Source organism: Saccoglossus kowalevskii, chromosome 2, assembly GCF_978046115.1.
Source record: "Saccoglossus kowalevskii chromosome 2, keSacKowa6.1, whole genome shotgun sequence".
Classification (NCBI taxonomy): domain Eukaryota; kingdom Metazoa; phylum Hemichordata; class Enteropneusta; family Harrimaniidae; genus Saccoglossus; species Saccoglossus kowalevskii.
Genome location: NC_140642.1, coordinates 45937007 through 45958060, shown reverse-complemented (window position 1 = coordinate 45958060; position 21054 = coordinate 45937007). Strand labels below are relative to the sequence as shown.

At 36.7% G+C, this 21054-nt stretch overlaps 1 protein-coding gene across 1 annotated transcript in view; it reads right to left on the bottom strand.

The window, feature by feature from the left end:
* The window catches only part of LOC146749032 (UPAR/Ly6 domain-containing protein cold-like), a 116350-nt gene that overhangs the window by 83350 nt on the left and 11946 nt on the right, over nt 1–21054 (bottom strand). The window contains exon 2 of the mRNA XM_085495835.1: nt 16443–16565. Coding sequence (XP_085351961.1) covers nt 16443–16565 — 123 coding nt within the window. The remainder of the gene's footprint in view (nt 1–16442; nt 16566–21054) is intronic.

The window sequence follows — 21054 nt, the reverse complement described above, 5'->3', positions numbered from 1 at the left end:
ATTATGGCTGCTGGTAACTACATCTGAGTACTGTATTGGCTCTATTAATTATGGCTGCTGGTAACTACATCTGATTACTGTATTGCCTCTATTAATTATGGCTGCTGGTAACTACATCTGATTACTGTATTGGCTCTATTAATTATGGCTGCTGGTAACTACATCTGATTACTGTATTGGCACTATTAATTATGGCTGCTGGTAACTACATCTGATCACTGTATTAGCTATATTAATTATGGCTGCTGGTAACTACATCTGAGTATGTATTGTCTCTATTAATTATGGCTGCTGGTAAATATACCTGATCACTGTAGTGGCTCTATTAATTATGGCTGCTGGTAACTACATCTGATTACTGTATTGGCTCTATTAATTATGGCTGCTGGTAACTACATCTGATTACTGTATAGGCTCTATTAATTACGGCTGCTGGTAACTACATCTGATCACTGTTTTGGCTCTATAAATTATGGCTGATGGTAACTACATCTGATCACTGTATTGGCTCAATTAATTATGGCTGCTGGTAACTACATCTGATTACTGTATTGCCTCTATTAATTATATCTGCTTGTAACTACATCTGATTACTGTATTGGCTCTATTAATTATGGCTGCTGGTAACTACACCGATTACTGTATTGGCTCAATTAATTATGGCTGCTGGTAACTACATCTGATTACTGTATTGCCTCTATTAATTATGGCTGCTTGTAACTACATCTGATTACTGTATTGGCTCTATTAATTATGGCTGCTGGTAACTACATCTGATTACTGTATTGGGCTCTATTAATTATGGCTGCTGGTAACTACATCTGATTACTGTATAGGCTTTATTAATTATGGCTGCTGGTAACTACATCTGATCACTGTATTGGCTCTATTAATTATGGCTGCTGGTAACTACATCTGATCACTGTATTGGCTCTATTAATTATGGCTGCTGGTAAATATATCTGATCACTGTATTGGCTCTATTAATTATGGCTGCTGGTAACTACATCTGATCACTGTATTGGCTCTATTAATTATGGCTGCTGGTAACTACATCTGATCACTGTATTGGCTCTATTAATTATGGCTGCTGGTAAATATATCTGATCACTGTATTGGCTCTATTAATTATGGCTGCTGGTAACTACATCTGATCACTGTAGTGACTCTATTAATTATGGCTGCTGGTAACTACACCTGATTACTGTATTGGCTCTATTAATTATGGCTGCCAATAACTACATCTGATCACTGTATTGGCTCTATTAATTATGGCTGCTGGTAACTACATCTGATCATTGTATTGGCTCTATTAATTATGGCTGCTAGTAACTACATCTCATTACTGTATAGGTTTTATTAATTATGGCTGCTGGTAACTACATCTGATCACTGTATTGGCTCTATTAATTATGGCTGCTGGTAACTACATCTGATCACTGTATTAGCTCTATTAATTATGGCTGCTGGTAACTACATCTGATCACTGTATTAGCTCTATTAATTACGGCTGCTGGTAACTACATCTGATCACTGTTTTGGCTCTATAAATTATGGCTGATGGTAACTACATCTGATCACTGTATTGGCTCAATTAATTATGGCTGCTGGTAACTACATCTGATTACTGTATTGCCTCTATTAATTATGGCTGCTTGTAACTACATCTGATTACTGTATTGGCTCTATTAATTATGGCTGCTGGTAACTACACCTGATTACTGTATTGGCTCTATTAATTATGGCTGCCAATAACTACATCTGATCATTGTATTGGCTGTATTAATTATGGCTGCTGGTAACTACATCTGATTACTGTATAGGCTTTATTAATTATGGCTGCTGGTAACTACATCTGATCACTGTATTGGCTCTATTAATTATGGCTGCTGGTAACTACATCTGATCACTGTATTGGCTCTATTAATTATGGCTGCTGGTAACTACATCTGATCACTGTATTGGCTCTATTAATTATGGCTGCTGGTAACTACATCTGATTACTGTATTGGCTCTATTATGGCTGCCAATAACTACATCTGATCATTGTATTGGCTGTATTAATTATGGCTGCTGGTAACTACATCTGATCACTGTATTGGCTCTATTAATTATGGCTGCTGGTAAATATATCTGATCACTGTATTGGCTCTATTAATTATGGCTGCTGGTAACTACATCTGATCACTGTAGTGACTCTATTAATTATGGCTGCTGGTAACTACACCTGATTACTGTATTGGCTCTATTAATTATGGCTGCCAATAACTACATCTGATCACTGTATTGGCTCTATTAATTATGGCTGCTGGTAACTACACCTGATTACTGTATTGTCTCTATTAATTATGGCTGCCAATAACTACATCTGATCACTGTATTGGCTCTATTAATTATGGCTGCTGGTAACTACATCTGATCACTGTAGTGACTCTATTAATTATGGCTGCTGGTAACTACACCTGATTACTGTATTCGCTCTATTAATTATGGCTGCCAATAACTACATCTGATCACTGTATTGGCTCTATTAATTATGGCTGCTGGTAACTACACCTGATTACTGTATTGGCTCTATTAATTATGGCTGCCAATAACTACATCTGATCACTGTATTGGCTCTATTAATTATGGCTGCTGGTAACTACATCTGATCACTGTAGTGACTCTATTAATTATGGCTGCTGGTAACTACACCTGATTACTGTATTGGCTCTATTAATTATGGCTGCCAATAACTACATCTGATCACTGTATTGGCTCTATTAACTATGGCTGCTGGTAACTACATCTGATCACTGTATTGGCTCTATTAATTATGGCTGCTGGTAACTACATCTGATCACTGTATTGGCTCTATTAATTATGGCTGCTGGTAACTACATCTGATCACTGTATTGGCTCTATTAATTATGGCTGCTAGTAACTACATCTGATCACTGTATTGGCTCTATTAATTATGGCTGCTGGTAACTACATCTGATTGCTGTATTGGCTCTATTAAATATGGCTGCTGGTAACTACATCTGATCACTGTATTGGCTCTATTAATTATGGCTGCTGGTAACTACATCTGATCACTGTATTGGCTCTATTAATTATGGCTGCTGGTAAATATATCTGATCACTGTATTGGCTCTATTAACTATGGCTGCTGGTAACTACATCTGATCACTGTATTGGCTCGATTAATTATGGCTGCTGGTAACTACATCTGATCACTGTATTGGCTCTATTAATTATGGCTGCTGGTAACTATATCTGATCACTGTATTGGCTCTATTAATTATGGCTGCTAGTAACTACATCTGATCACTGTATTGGCTCTATTAATTATGGCTGCTGGTAACTATATCTGATTACTGTATTGGCTCTATTAATTATGGCTGCTGGTAACTATATCTGATTACTGTATTGGCTCTATTAATTATGGCTGCTGGTAACTACATCTGATCATTGTATTGGCTCTATTAATTATGGCTGCTGGTAACTACACCTGATCACTGTATTGGCTCTATTAATTATGGCTGCTGGTAACTACATCTGATCACTGTATTGGCTCTATTAATTATGGCTGCTGGTAACTATATCTGATTACTGTATTGGCTCTATTAATTATGGCTGCTGGTAACTATATCTGATTACTGTATTGGCTCTATTAATTATGGCTGCTGGTAACTACATCTGATTACTGTATTGGCTCTATTAATTATGGCTGCTGGTAACTATATCGGCTCTATTAATTATGGCTGCTGGTAACTACATCTGATTACTGTATTGGCTCTATTAATTATGGCTGCTGGAAACTACATCTGATCACTGTATTGGCTCTATTAATTATGGCTGCTGGTAACTACATCTGATCACTGTAGTGGCTCTATAAATTATGGCTGATGGTAACTACATCTGATCACTGTATTGGCTCAATTAATTATGGCTGCTGGTAACTACATCTGATTACTGTATTGCCTCTATTAATTATGGCTGCTTGTAACTACATCTGATTACTGTATTGGCTCTATTAATTATGGCTGCTGGTAACTACACCTGATTACTGTATTGGCTCTATTAATTATGGCTGCCAATAACTACATCTGATCATTGTATTGGCTGTATTAATTATGGCTGCTGGTAACTACATCTGATTACTGTATAGGCTTTATTAATTATGGCTGCTGGTAACTACATCTGATCACTGTATTGGCTCTATTAATTATGGCTGCTGGTAACTACATCTGATCACTGTATTGGCTCTATTAATTATGGCTGCTGGTAACTACATCTGATCACTGTATTGGCTCTATTAATTATGGCTGCTGGTAACTACATCTGATTACTGTATTGGCTCTATTATGGCTGCCAATAACTACATCTGATCATTGTATTGGCTGTATTAATTATGGCTGCTGGTAACTACATCTGATCACTGTATTGGCTCTATTAATTATGGCTGCTGGTAAATATATCTGATCACTGTATTGGCTCTATTAATTATGGCTGCTGGTAACTACATCTGATCACTGTAGTGACTCTATTAATTATGGCTGCTGGTAACTACACCTGATTACTGTATTGGCTCTATTAATTATGGCTGCCAATAACTACATCTGATCACTGTATTGGCTCTATTAATTATGGCTGCTGGTAACTACACCTGATTACTGTATTGTCTCTATTAATTATGGCTGCCAATAACTACATCTGATCACTGTATTGGCTCTATTAATTATGGCTGCTGGTAACTACATCTGATCACTGTAGTGACTCTATTAATTATGGCTGCTGGTAACTACACCTGATTACTGTATTCGCTCTATTAATTATGGCTGCCAATAACTACATCTGATCACTGTATTGGCTCTATTAATTATGGCTGCTGGTAACTACACCTGATTACTGTATTGGCTCTATTAATTATGGCTGCCAATAACTACATCTGATCACTGTATTGGCTCTATTAATTATGGCTGCTGGTAACTACATCTGATCACTGTAGTGACTCTATTAATTATGGCTGCTGGTAACTACACCTGATTACTGTATTGGCTCTATTAATTATGGCTGCCAATAACTACATCTGATCACTGTATTGGCTCTATTAACTATGGCTGCTGGTAACTACATCTGATCACTGTATTGGCTCTATTAATTATGGCTGCTGGTAACTACATCTGATCACTGTATTGGCTCTATTAATTATGGCTGCTGGTAACTACATCTGATCACTGTATTGGCTCTATTAATTATGGCTGCTAGTAACTACATCTGATCACTGTATTGGCTCTATTAATTATGGCTGCTGGTAACTACATCTGATTGCTGTATTGGCTCTATTAAATATGGCTGCTGGTAACTACATCTGATCACTGTATTGGCTCTATTAATTATGGCTGCTGGTAACTACATCTGATCACTGTATTGGCTCTATTAATTATGGCTGCTGGTAAATATATCTGATCACTGTATTGGCTCTATTAACTATGGCTGCTGGTAACTACATCTGATCACTGTATTGGCTCTATTAATTATGGCTGCTGGTAACTACATCTGATCACTGTATTGGCTCTATTAATTATGGCTGCTGGTAACTATATCTGATTACTGTATTGGCTCTATTAATTATGGCTGCTGGTAACTATATCTGATTACTGTATTGGCTCTATTAATTATGGCTGCTGGTAACTACATCTGATTACTGTATTGGCTCTATTAATTATGGCTGCTGGTAACTATATCGGCTCTATTAATTATGGCTGCTGGTAACTACATCTGATTACTGTATTGGCTCTATTAATTATGGCTGCTGGAAACTACATCTGATCACTGTATTGGCTCTATTAATTATGGCTGCTGGTAACTACATCTGATCACTGTAGTGGCTCTATTAATTATGGCTGCTGGTAACTACACCTGATTGCTGTATTGGCTCTATTAATTATGGCTGCTGGTAACTACATCTGAATACTGTATTGGCTCTATTAGTTATGGCTGCTGGTAACTACATCTGATCACTGTATTGGCTGGCTTTATTAATTATGGCTGCTGGTAACTACATCTGATTACTGTATTGGCTCTATTAGTTATGGCTGCTGGTAACTACATCTTATTACTGTATTGGCTCTATTAGTTATGGATGCTGGTAACTACATCTGATTACTGTATTGCCTATATTAATTATGGCTGCTGGTAACTACATCTGATCACTGTATTGGCTCTAATAATTATGGCTGCTGGTAACTACATCTGATCACTGTATTGGCTCTATTAATTATGGCTGCTGGTAAATATATCTGATCACTGTATTGGCTCTATTAATTATGGCTGCTGGTAACTACATCTGATCACTGTAGTGACTCTATTAATTATGGCTGCTGGTAACTGCACCTGATTACTGTATTGGCTCTATTAATTATGGCTGCCAATAACTACCTCTGATCACTGTATTGGCTCTATTAATTATGGCTGCTGGTAACTACATCTGATCATTGTATTGGCTCTATTAATTATGGCTGCTAGTAACTACATCTCATTACTGTATAGGTTTTATTAATTATGGCTGCTGGTAACTACATCTGATCACTGTAGTGACTCTCTTAATTATGGCTGCTGGTAACTACACCTGATTACTGTATTGGCTCTATTAATTATGGCTGCCAATAACTACCTCTGATCACTGTATTGGCTCTATTAGTTATGGCTGCTGGTAACTACATCTGATCACTGTATTGGCTCTATTAATTATGGCTGCTGGTAACTATATCTGATTACTGTATTGGCTCTATTAATTATGGCTGCTGGTAACTACATCTGATTACTGTATTGGCTCTATTAATTATGGCTGCTGGTAACTATATTGGCTCTATTAATTATGGCTGCTGGTAACTACATCTGATTACTGTATTGGCTCTATTAATTATGGCTGCTGGAAACTACATCTGATCACTGTATTGGCTCTATTAATTATGGCTGCTGGTAACTACATCTGATTACTGTATTGGCTCTATTAATTATGGCTGCTGGAAACTACATCTGATTACTGTATTGGCTCTATTAATTATGGCTGCTGGAAACTACATCTGATCACTGTATTGGCTCTATTAATTATGGCTGCTGGTAACTACATCTGATCACTGTAGTGGCTCTATTAATTATGGCTGCTGGTAACTACACCTGATTACTGTATTGGCTCTATTAATTATGGCTGCTGGTAACTACATCTGAATACTGTATTGGCTCTATTAGTTATGGCTGCTGGTAACTACATCTGATCACTGTATTGGTTGGCTTTATTAATTATGGCTGCTGGTAACTACATCTGATTACTGTATTGGCTCTATTAATTATGGCTGCTGGTAACTACATCTGATCACTGTAGTGGCTCTATTAATTATGGCTGCTGGTAACTACATCTGATCACTGTATTGGCTCTATTAGTTATGGCTGCTGGTAACTACATCTGATCACTGTATTGGCTGGCTTTATTAATTATGGCTGCTGGTAACTACATCTGATTATTGTATTGGCTCTATTAATTATGGCTGCTGGTAACTACATCTGATTACTGTATTGACTATATTAATTATGGCTGCTAGTAACTACATCTGATCAATGTATTGGCTCTATTAATTATGGCTGCTGGTAAATATATCTGATCACTGTATTGGCTCTATTAATTATGGCTGCTGCTAACTACATCTGATCACTGTAGTGGCTCTATTAATTATGGCTGCTGGTAACTACACCTGATTACTGTATTGGCTCTATTAATTATGGCTGCCAATAACTACACCTGATCACTGTATTGGCTCTATTAATTATGGCTGCTGGTAACAACATCTGATCATTGTATTGGCTGTATTAATTATGGCTGCTGGTAACTACATCTGATTACTGTATAGGCTTTATTAATTATGGCTGCTGGTAACTACACCTGATTACTGTATTGGCTCTATTAATTATGGCTGCCAATAACTACATCTGATCACTGTATTGGCTCTATTAATTATGGCTGCTGGTAACAACATCTGATCATTGTATTGGCTCTATTAATTATGGCTGCTGGTAACTACATCTGATCACTGTATTGGCTCTATTAATTATGGCTGCTGGTAACTATATCTGATTACTGTATTGGCTCTATTAATTATGGCTGCTGGTAACTACATCTGATTACTGTATTGGCTCTATTAATTATGGCTGCTGGTAACTATATCTGATTACTGTATTGGCTCTATTAATTATGGCTGCTGGTAACTACATCTGATTACTGTATTGGCTCTATTAATTATGGCTGCTGGAAACTACATCTGATCACTGTATTGGCTCTATTAATTATGGCTGCTGGTAACTACATCTGATCACTGTAGTGGCTCTATTAATTATGGCTGCTGGTAACTACATCTGATTACTGTATTGGCTCTATTAATTATGGCTGCTGGAAACTACATCTGATCACTGTATTGGCTCTATTAATTATGGCTGCTGGTAACTACATCTGATCACTGTAGTGGCTCTATTAATTATGGCTGCTGGTAACTACATCTGATTACTGTATTGCCTCTATTAATTATGGCTGCTGGTAACTACATCTGATCACTGTATTGGCTCTATTAGTTATGGCTGCTGGTAACTACATCTGATCACTGTATTGGCTGGCTTTATTAATTATGGCTGCTGGTAACTACATCTGATTACTGTATTGGCTCTATTAGTTATGGCTGCTGGTAACTACATCTTATTACTGTATTGCCTCTATTAATTATGTCTGCTGGTAACTACATCTGATCACTGTATTGGCTCTATTAGTTATGGCTGCTGGTAACTACATCTGATCACTGTATTGGGCTCTATTAATTATGGCTGCTGGTAACTACATCTGATTACTGTATTGGCTCTATTAATTATGGCTGCTGGTAACTACATCTGAATACTGTATTGGCTCTATTAGTTATGGCTGCTGGTAACTACATCTGATCACTGTATTGGCTGGCTTTATTAATTATGGCTGCTGGTAACTACATCTGATTACTGTATTGGCTATATTAGTTATGGCTGCTGGTAACTACATCTTATTACTGTATTGGCTCTATTAGTTATGGCTGCTGGTAACTACATCTGATTACTGTATTGCCTCTATTAATTATGGCTGCTGGTAATAACATCTGATTACTGTATTGGTTCTATTAGTTATGGCTGTTGGTAACTACATCTGATTACTGTATTAACTCTATTAATTATGGCTGCTGGTAACTACACCTGATTACTGTATTGGCTCTATTAATTATGGCTGCTGGTAACTACATCTGAGTATGTATTGTCTCTATTAATTATGGCTGCTGGTAACTACATCTGATCACTGTATTGGCTCTATTAATTATGGCTGTTGGTAACTACATCTGATCCCTGTATTGGCTCTATTAATTATGGCTGCTGGTAAATATATCTGATCACTGTAGTGGCTCCATTAATTATGGCTGCTGGTAACTACACCTGATTACTGTATTGGCTCTATTAATTATGGCTGCTGGTAACTACATCTGAATACTGTATTGGCTCTATTAGTTATGGCTGCTGGTAACTACATCTGATCACTGTAGTGGCTCTATTAATTATGGCTGCTTGTAACTACATCTGATCACTGTATTGCCTCTTTTAATTCTGGCTGCTGGTAACTACATCTGATTACTGTATTGACTCTATTAATGATGGCTGCTGGTAACTACATCTGATCACTGTAGTGGCTCTATTAATTCTGGCTGCTGGTAACTACACCTGATCACTGTATTGGCTCTATTAATTCTGGCTGCTTGTAACTACATCTGATCACTGTATTGCCTCTTTTAATTCTGGCTGCTGGTAACTACATCTGATTACTGTATTGACTCTATTAATGATGGCTGCTGGTAACTACATCTGATCACTGTATTGGCTCTATTAATTATGGCTGCTGGTAACTACATCTGATCACTGTATTGGCTCTATTAATTATGGCTGCTGGTAACTACATCTGATCACTGTAGTGGCTCTATTAATTATGGCTGCTTGTAACTACATCTGATCACTGTATTGGCTGTATTAATTATGGCTGCTGGTAACTACATCTGAATACTGTATTGGCTCTATTAGTTATGGCTGCTGGTAACTACATCTGATCACTGTAGTGGCTCTATTAATTATGGCTGCTGGTAACTACACCTGATTAATGTATTGGCTCTATTAATTATGGCTGCTGGTAACTACATCTGATCACTGTATTGGCTCTATTAATTATGGCTGCTGGTAACTACATCTGATCACTGTATTGGCTCTATTAGTTATGGCTGCTGGTAACAACATCTGATCACTGTATTGGCTGGCTCTATTAATTATGGCTGCTGGTAACTACATCTGATTACTGTTTTGGCTCTATTAATTATGGCTGATGGTAACTACATCTGATTACTGTATTGGCTCTAATAATTATGGCTGCAGGTAACTACATCTAATCACTGTATTGGCTCTATTAATTATGGCTGCTGGTAACTACATCTGATTACTGTATTGACTCTATTAATTATGGCTGCTGGTAACTACATCTGATCACTGTATTGGCTCTATTAATTATGGCTGATGGTAACTACATCTGATCACTGTATTGGCTCTATTAATTATGGCTGCTGGTAACTACATCTGATCACTGTATTGGCTCTATTAATTATGGCTGCTGGTAACTACATCTGATCACTGTATTGGCTCTATTAGTTATGGCTGCTGGTAACAACATCTGATCACTGTATTGGCTGGCTCTATTAATTATGGCTGCTGGTAACTACATCTGATTACTGTTTTGGCTCTATTAATTATGGCTGATGGTAACTACATCTGATTACTGTATTGGCTCTAATAATTATGGCTGCAGGTAACTACATCTGATCACTGTATTGGCTCTATTAATTATGGCTGCTGGTAACTACATCTGATTACTGTATTGACTCTATTAAATATGGCTGCTGGTAACTACATCTGATGACTGTATTGGCTCTATTAAAAATGGCTGCTGGTAACTACATCTGATTACTGTATTGGCTCTATTAGTTATGGCTGCTGGTAACTACATCTTATTACTGTATTGCCTCTATTAATTATGTCTGCTTGTAACTACATCTGATCACTGTATTGGCTCTATTAGTTATGGCTGCTGGTAACTACATCTGATCACTGTATTGGGCTCTATTAATTATGGCTGCTGGTAACTACATCTGATTACTGTATTGGCTCTATTAATTATGGCTGCTGGTAACTACATCTGAATACTGTATTGGCTCTATTAGTTATGGCTGCTGGTAACTACATCTGATCACTGTATTGGCTGGCTTTATTAATTATGGCTGCTGGTAACTACATCTGATTACTGTATTGGCTCTATTAGTTATGGCTGCTGGTAACTACATCTTATTACTGTATTGGCTCTATTAGTTATGGCTGCTGGTAACTACATCTGATTACTGTATTGCCTCTATTAATTATGGCTGCTGGTAATTACATCTGATTACTGTATTGGTTCTATTAGTTATGGCTGTTGGTAACTACATCTGATTACTGTATTGGCTCTATTAATTATGGCTGCTGGTAACTACACCTGATTACTGTATTGGCTCTATTAATTATGGCTGCTGGTAACTACATCTGAGTATGTATTGTCTCTATTAATTATGGCTGCTGGTAACTACATCTGATCACTGTATTGGCTCTATTAATTATGGCTGTTGGTAACTACATCTGATCCCTGTATTGGCTCTATTAATTATGGCTGCTGGTAAATATATCTGATCACTGTAGTGGCTCCATTAATTATGGCTGCTGGTAACTACACCTGATTACTGTATTGGCTCTATTAAAAATGGCTGCTGGTAACTACATCTGAATACTGTATTGGCTCTATTAGTTATGGCTGCTGGTAACTACATCTGATCACTGTAGTGGCTCTATTAATTATGGCTGCTTGTAACTACATCTGATCACTGTATTGCCTCTTTTAATTCTGGCTGCTGGTAACTACATCTGATTACTGTATTGACTTTATTAATGATGGCTGCTGGTAACTACATCTGATCACTGTAGTGGCTCTATTAATTCTGGCTGCTGGTAACTACACCTGATTACTGTATTGGCTCTATTAATTCTGGCTGCTTGTAACTACATCTGATCACTGTATTGCCTCTTTTAATTCTGGCTGCTGGTAACTACATCTGATTACTGTATTGACTCTATTAATGATGGCTGCTGGTAACTACATCTGATCACTGTATTGGCTCTATTAATTATGGCTGCTGGTAACTACATCTGATCACTGTATTGGCTCTATTAATTATGGCTGCTGGTAACTACATCTGATCACTGTAGTGGCTCTATTAATTATGGCTGCTTGTAACTACATCTGATCACTGTATTGGCTGTATTAATTATGGCTGCTGGTAACTACATCTGAATACTGTATTGGCTCTATTAGTTATGGCTGCTGGTAACTACATCTGATCACTGTAGTGGCTCTATTAATTATGGCTGCTGGTAACTACACCTGATTAATGTATTGGCTCTATTAATTATGGCTGCTGGTAACTACATCTGATCACTGTATTGGCTCTATTAATTATGGCTGCTGGTAACTACATCTGATCACTGTATTGGCTCTATTAGTTATGGCTGCTGGTAACAACATCTGATCACTGTATTGGCTGGCTCTATTAATTATGGCTGCTGGTAACTACATCTGATTACTGTTTTGGCTCTATTAATTATGGCTGATGGTAACTACATCTGATTACTGTATTGGCTCTAATAATTATGGCTGCAGGTAACTACATCTGATCACTGTATTGGCTCTATTAATTATGGCTGCTGGTAACTACATCTGATTACTGTATTGACTCTATTAATTATGGCTGCTGGTAACTACATCTGATCACTGTATTGGCTCTATTAATTATGGCTGATGGTAACTACATCTGATCACTGTATTGGCTCTATTAATTATGGCTGCTGGTAACTACATCTGATCACTGTATTGGCTCTATTAATTATGGCTGCTGGTAACTACATCTGATCACTGTATTGGCTCTATTAGTTATGGCTGCTGGTAACAACATCTGATCACTGTATTGGCTGGCTCTATTAATTATGGCTGCTGGTAACTACATCTGATTACTGTTTTGGCTCTATTAATTATGGCTGATGGTAACTACATCTGATTACTGTATTGGCTCTAATAATTATGGCTGCAGGTAACTACATCTGATCACTGTATTGGTTCTATTAATTATGGCTGCTGGTAACTACATCTGATTACTGTATTGACTCTATTAATTATGGCTGCTGGTAACTACATCTGATCACTGTATTGGCTCTATTAATTATGGCTGATGGTAACTACATCTGATCACTGTATTGGCTCTATTAATTATGGCTGCTGGTAACTACATCTGATCACTGTATTAGCTCTATTAATTATGGCTGCTGGTAACTACATCTGATCACTGTATTGGCTCTATTAATTATGGCTGCTGGTAACTACATCTGATCACTGTATTGGGCTCTATTAATTATGGCTGCTGGTAACTACATCTGATCACTGTATTGGCTCTATTAATTATGGCTGCTGGTAACTACATCTGATTACTGTATTGGCTCTATTAATTATGGCTGATGGTAACTACATCTGATTGCTGTATTGGCCCTATTAGTTATGGCTGCGGATAACTAAATCTGGCCAATCCCCACCATATTTGTTCTATTAGTGGAGGATTTATTCATGCAAATGATAGAGGTGTCTCTATGGTCAGAATTATATTACTGGTAATCAGGTACTCCAGGTCAGTCAATATGACGATTCAGCGGATAAAGAAATCTAGGTCAGGGAAAGCCCCATGACCTCAAGATTTTCCTTCATGTCACGAACGACGTGACCTAGGTAATGTGGCGATGCCATTATGCCTCTCCTATCGCACCGAGGACTAAGCCAGTGCTACGGTCAGGAGCGACCTGGAGTCTATGGTTGGTATGAACTATGTGAATAGGCGGCAACACACCCATCCGAGAAGGACAGGGCTCCCTAGTTCAGACCAACGCCTACTTGAGGTGAGGGCTAGTAGGAAGACTGTTTTCTACGTCAAATATTTGAGTGGCGCTGATCAGAGAGGCTCAAAGGGCAATCTGCTTATAGCGGACAAAACAACCGACAAGTCCCAATTGGTAAAGCACCCAGTGAAAACAGCCAAAACCGCATCCCGCTGTACAGAGGCAGCCCCTGCCACGAGAGCCAGTGACACTGCAGGATATCCCGCGTAGCTGTGTGGTGTCCCACCAATGGCTGTGTCTGCTGGTCGAAGAGGCTGGAGATGCAAAACAATGCGTTCCAGTGGTCTGGCCCCAACTCAAAAGCTGAGGGTCGCCACTCTGCTCTCAGGGCGTGGATTGTTTTCGACTGAACTGCCGAAATATTCCATGAACGCGGCCATCCCCCTTTGCCCATCTCACCAAACTAAAAAATTCGTGGTACCAGGGTCGGGTGAAGGAACCGAAGGATCCGGTCGGGCGTGAGATTTGGCTCCGGACTCTGCTGGCTCCAGTCTCAAACACCGCATCGATTGGGTAGCACTTAGTCCAGCGGAAAGGGTTAAGCATGAAATTGCCCCACTCAAAGGAGGAGTTACCCATAGTGGAGGCAGGACTAACCCCTTGTCACTGGGTCCAACAGACGATCCCTGGCTGGCAGAGTGCAGGAGGGGTTACAAAACCCCATGTCCTGTCCTGCTTGGTCCCCTCCGATATCGGAGGCCTGACCAGAACGAATTAATTACAGTTAAAAGCTGACAAAAAGAGATCCAACAACGTGGCCAAATTTGCGTCACTCAAGTTTTTTTCTTTCTTGTAAGCAATGCACACAAGAAAAAAATAAGAAAAACTTATCCTACCAGCCACAGCGTTGGCTGCCATTCAGGTGACAGCAAGCCAGACCAAAAACCCGGACAGGAAAAAAATCTGGATGACTGAAACCCACATTTTCATTGAGCCACCCACTCGGTCACGTGGTTCGTGGCGTGAAGGAAAATCTTGAGGTCATGGGGCTTCCCCTGACCTAGATTAATGCCTACAGTTCAAAATAGTCATTTTGACTGACCTGAGTCTATGGTGGGTAATTGAACGTAGTAAATTTGGCTGATTATGCAAATTAGGTAATTAATATGCACTGATTTTAACCCAAAACTAATTAGGTCTGTGCATTGTCCTAGAACATCCTTGTACCAAGATTCATTGTATTTGGATAATTAGTACTTGCAATACCAGTGTGAAAGCCAAAAATTTACTATGCAAATTAGTTGATTAATATGCACACATATTTACCCAAAATTAATCTGGTCTCTACATTGTTCTAGAGCATCTATGTACCAAGTTTCATTGAAAAGTAATGAAGTAATAGTACTTGAAATAACAAAAGCTGAAAATTGATTAATTATGCAAATTAGTAATTAATATTTCACATGTCTGTCTGTGAATTGTCCTATGTATCTATGTAAGTTTCATTGAAATGTGATGATTAGTACTTGAGATATCAGTGGAAAAGCCAAAAATTGACTAACCATTATGCAAATTAGGTTAATTATATGCATAGATTTTTACCCAAAACTAATCAAATCTGTGCATTAGGCCAGAGCATCTATGTATCAAATTTCATCAAAATCGAAGGAATGGCTCTTTAGATATCAGTGGACTGGAACAGTCATTGAACAGCTCAAAATTAGCTAATTATCAAATAAGGTCATTAATATTCATAGATTTTAACCAAAACGTAATCAAATCTGTACATTAAGCCCAGGGCATCTATGTACCAAGTTTCATTGAAAACCAACTTACAGTTCTTGAGATATCAGTGGAATATGTTCCGAGGAGTATATTAACTTTTAATATAGTTGATTTAACTTTTAATATAGTTGTTATATGAACTAAAATGCATTCCTAAATAGGGTTGCTCTTTAATTAAGTTTAATCAAGTAAAAGTTGAATATTCTGAGACTGAACATAGTAATGTTTGCGAAGCTTAGGTTTACTAAAGGGGGAAGGTATGGTACAATTATATTAATATTAATATAAACTGAACCATACTTTCCCACTTTACTATACCTAAGCTGCACAAAACGTATTAATAATCAAATTAACTATTAATATAAATTATGTTTTCCAAGGACTATGAAAAAGGTCCTCGGAAGTTGGTATATATCTGTATTTTGTCCTCGCAACATATAGCAATCCAAGTACACACACACCCACACATACAGACAGACTAACCGCAAAGACTCCCATTGTGTGCATTGCACACGGGAGTCAAAAAGTGCAGAAATATTTGGGCTAGAAAGTCTGGTGGTGAAAAGGTTAATTTTGGGGAATAACTACATGTATACAATACTCACATGACCATATGGTTTGAGTTAAACATCTATCTTGTGTTTGTGAGCAAGTCTTGATAGTATTGGTTCCTTTACAATTTTCATTGGTGTCTTCATATTCACATGTGTAGCACTGGAGAGCTGATACTGTGAAGAAAATAATCATAAACTCATCAGTTAAACAATCAAGTTGTAGTCAACTTAGTAATATTTAGGATATTTATAATAAAACCATGTTTGTGGAAAGGATTTTGACAAAAATGTAATGGGAGCTTTTTTGAATTAAAAAAAAAATAGCATATATATAATATATATATGCTATTTTTTTGTAAACAAGGTTTCCAGACCTTTGGAAATAATCTCAAAGCCAGTGACATACGCCTGGAAATATACCCAGATAAAATGACAATCCCCTGGAAATATACCAAGATAAAGTGACAGACCCCTGGAAATATACCCTGATAAAGTGACAGACCCCTGGAAATATACCCAGATAAAGTGACAGACCCCTGGAAGTATACCCGGGTAAAGTGACAGACCCCTGGAAATATACCCAGATAATGTGGCAGACCCCTGGAAATATACCCTGATAAAGTGACAGACCCCTAGAAATATACCCAGATAAAGTGACAGACCCCTGGAAATATACCCAGATAAAGTAAGACCCCTGGAAATGTACCCAGATAAAGTGGTAGACACCAGGAAATATACCCAGATAAAGTAACAAAAACCAGGAAATATACCCAAATAAAGTGACAGACCCCTGGAAATATACCCAGATAAAGTAAGACCCCTGGAAATGTACCCAGATAAAGTGGTAGACACCAGGAAATATACCCAGATAAAGTAACAAAAACCAGGAAATATACCCAAATAAAGTAATAGACCCCTGGAAATATACCCAGATAAAGTAATAGACCCCTGGAAATATACCCAGATAAAGTGGTAGACACCAGGAAATATACCCAGATAAAGTGGCAAACACCAGGAAATATACCCAAATAAAGTGGCAAATACCATGATACATGTATATACCCAAATAAAGTGGCAGACACCAGGAAATATACCCAAATAAAGAGGCAGACACCAGAAAATATACCCAAATAAAGTGGCAGACACCAGAAAATATACCCAAATAAAGTGGCAGACACCAGAAAATATACCCAAATAAAGAGGCAGACACCAGGAAATATACCCAAATAAAGTGGCAGACACCAGGAAATATACCCAAATAAAGAGGCAGACACCAGGAAATATACCCAAATAAAGAGGCAGACACCAGGAAATATACCCAAATAAAGTGGCAGACACCATGATATATACCCAAATAAAGTGACTGATGCCAATAAATATACCCAAATACTTATGTTGATCATTATCCATTCAGTACTAGTATAAGTGGAAGATGATACACATTCAAGCCATAATAATTAAAATGGTATTCACAGCTAAAACCATTGAAAATCAGTGAAATGTTGAAATAATTTTGTCAACTTTCATTGTTGGATGGCTTTGAACCTATTCTGGTGTCAGATCTGCTTGGTGACATCATTTGAGCCATTCTAAACATGTATACTGTCCTCTATTCATTAGGTGTGATGATTTAATTTGTCCATAAAAATTGCAAGTAAATGGTAGTGTCCATGGTAAAAAATTATTGTAAGGGGTTATTTACATTGAGTTGTAGGCTAATCACTCAAACACCATTATGAATCCTGTTGTAGTAACAAGCAGCCTGTCGGCTGAGATAGCTCCGCTGTTAGCAATGCACATTACAATTAACTGAAGATATCATTAGAAAATGAACAATATATATATATATATATATATAAAGCAACGGGACAAATCTGCAAGAAGTCGAAAATATCACTTTTCACCAAAAATGACAAAAATAATTATCAAAATTAGATAATTGAAGATATCACAACGAAATTAACAAATCTGAAAGAGATCCACATGTAGTACTTATATATGTATTATAAAAGCAATTGGACTTGCGGTTTTCAACAAGAAGTCAAAAATATCACTTTTTACCAAAAATTACAAAAATATTCACTAAAATAAGAGAATTGAATATATCAACATGAAATGAACAAGTCTGAGTGAGGACCACATGTAGTATATATATATGTAAAATCAAAGCAATTGGACTTGCGGTTTTCAACAAGAAGTCGAAAATATCACTTTTTACCAAAAATTACAAAAATATTCACCAAAATTAGAGAATTAAAGATATCATTACAAAATGAACAAATCTGAGAGAGGTCTACATGTAGTACCTATATATGTAATATAATAGCATGGACTTGCGGTTTTCAACAAGAAGTAAAAAATATCACTATTTATCAAAAATGACAAAAATATTCACCAAAATTAGAGAATTGAGGATATCATCACAAAATGAACAAATCTGAGAAAGGTTCACATGTAGTACCTATATATGTATTAACAAAGCAATTGGACTTGCAGTTTTTAACAAGAAGTTGAAAATATCACTTTTTACCAAAAATGACAAAAATATTCACTAAAATTAGAGAATTTAAGATATCATCACGAAATGAACAAATCTGGGAAAGGTCCACATGTAGTATCTATATATGTAATATCAAAGCAATTGGACTTGTGGTTTTTAACAAGAAGTCAAAAATATCACTTTTTACCAAAAATTACAAAAATATTCACCAAAATTAGAGAATTGAAGATATCAACATGAAATGAACAAGTCTGAGTGAGGACCACATGTAGTATATATATATGTAATATCAAAGCAATTGGACTTGCGGTTTTCAACAAGAAGTCAAAAATATCACTTTTTACCAAAAATTACAAAAATATTCACCAAAATTAGAGAATTGAAGATATCATGATGAAATGAACAAATCTAAGAGAGGTCTACCCCAGGTACATACACACCAAGTATCAAAGCATTCAGGCTTGTAGTTTTCAAGAAGAAGTCGAAAAAGTAAAACATTGACACGGACGACGACGGACAATCACTCATATGATAAGCTCCGCTCGACAAAGTCGACAGCGGAGCTAAAAATGGGTTTGATCCATAATATGGAAAGCACACAATACATGTGTGTATCAAAGTGTAGTAATGCAAATTTTGATTTATTTGATTGTTTCTACCTCGATTTTCCGTTTATTTTGAGGCCTGGGAGAATGTTGCAAATCAAAATCACCTAGCTTGGTGACAGTTTAGGATTCGACCTTCAGCGACCTTTAACCTCTTACCCAATCATATGTCTCCCCTATGTGACCAATCCCATATGGCCGGATGTAAAAACAGCCAGTCATAGCGCATCCTTACTGACCAATAATAACAGTGTAATAGATACCCTTCCCGCCAAAATTAAGAAATGTATATAAGTGTTGTCTTTGTAGTGTCTCAAGAGTATTTCAATAAATCTGTTCAACTGTCAATAGCTGGTGTCGTTTTTGTATCTTGTCATCATCCGAAGAATCCTACTCCACATTTTTGATTCCCCATCCACAAGAAATCAACTGAATTGCAACCAAATTAGAAGTTTAACTGTGATCTTTACAGATAAATAAAATAAAGTTCCTGGTTATTATACCACATTTTGCAATAGCAGAATTCATGTTGGTATTTGAGTATCAACGATTGAATGTACTCACACAATACCATGAAAACTGTGTGCTTGATGTGAACAAATATTCAAAGAACAGAATATCAGAGTTGTATGTTACAACTATTTTCGAAATCATGCTTTGTTTACAAATAAATTGTATGTTTGAAACTTGCAAATCTTTAAACTGGTTCTTGTTAATAATAATAATAATAATAATAATAATAATAATAATAATAATAATAATAATAATAATAATAATAATTTTATTAACACTTACACATTCCCAAGAGGGATTGGCAAAGGTTAAAAAAATTAAATAGATAAAATAAAACAAACATAAGCTAATATATTACAGAGAAAAAAAAATATTAAGATTAAATTATAATACTACAAAAGATGAAAACAAAATGCAAAACTTAAACTGTGAAAGAAGACTGTCACTGGGGTTGCTGTCTTATTTCAAAACACTTCTTTAGGTACCTTGCTACAGGGAGTGTTAGACCACTGTTGTTTAGCAAGTTGATATGAATGATGTTTGTATATTTTTGTTAATTTGTCTTAATTGCCTTGCTGTTAGAATTTCATTGCTGTCGACCAGGTTAGACTGGTTGATGTTATTCAAAAGGGAATCTATATTAGTGTACCATTTACTATTAATTTTTTTATTTTCTTGGAAAGCTAGTTTTAATAATGGATTTGACAAGGTTTTTACACGATTAAAATATTTTATCATTTGTTTTTTGATAAAAGTCTCTAATGGGTAACGTCCAAGTTCATCGTATAAACCTATTGTTGTGGTGTTTTTAGATGTCCCCAAGAGAAAACAAAGATAATTTATATGTACTGTAAAATCTGTATTTGAAGCCGCGGCTACTGTTAAAATGGTACAAAGCAACAAAGAAGATGCGGCTTCTATTAGAGCATCTACACATATGAGTAATGATAAATTTTTGGTTCTCAATTGTTCAAAAAGAATGGGTGCGACTTCTATTAGGGATGCAGCTTCTAATACAGATTTTACGGTACATCTTCAAATGGAG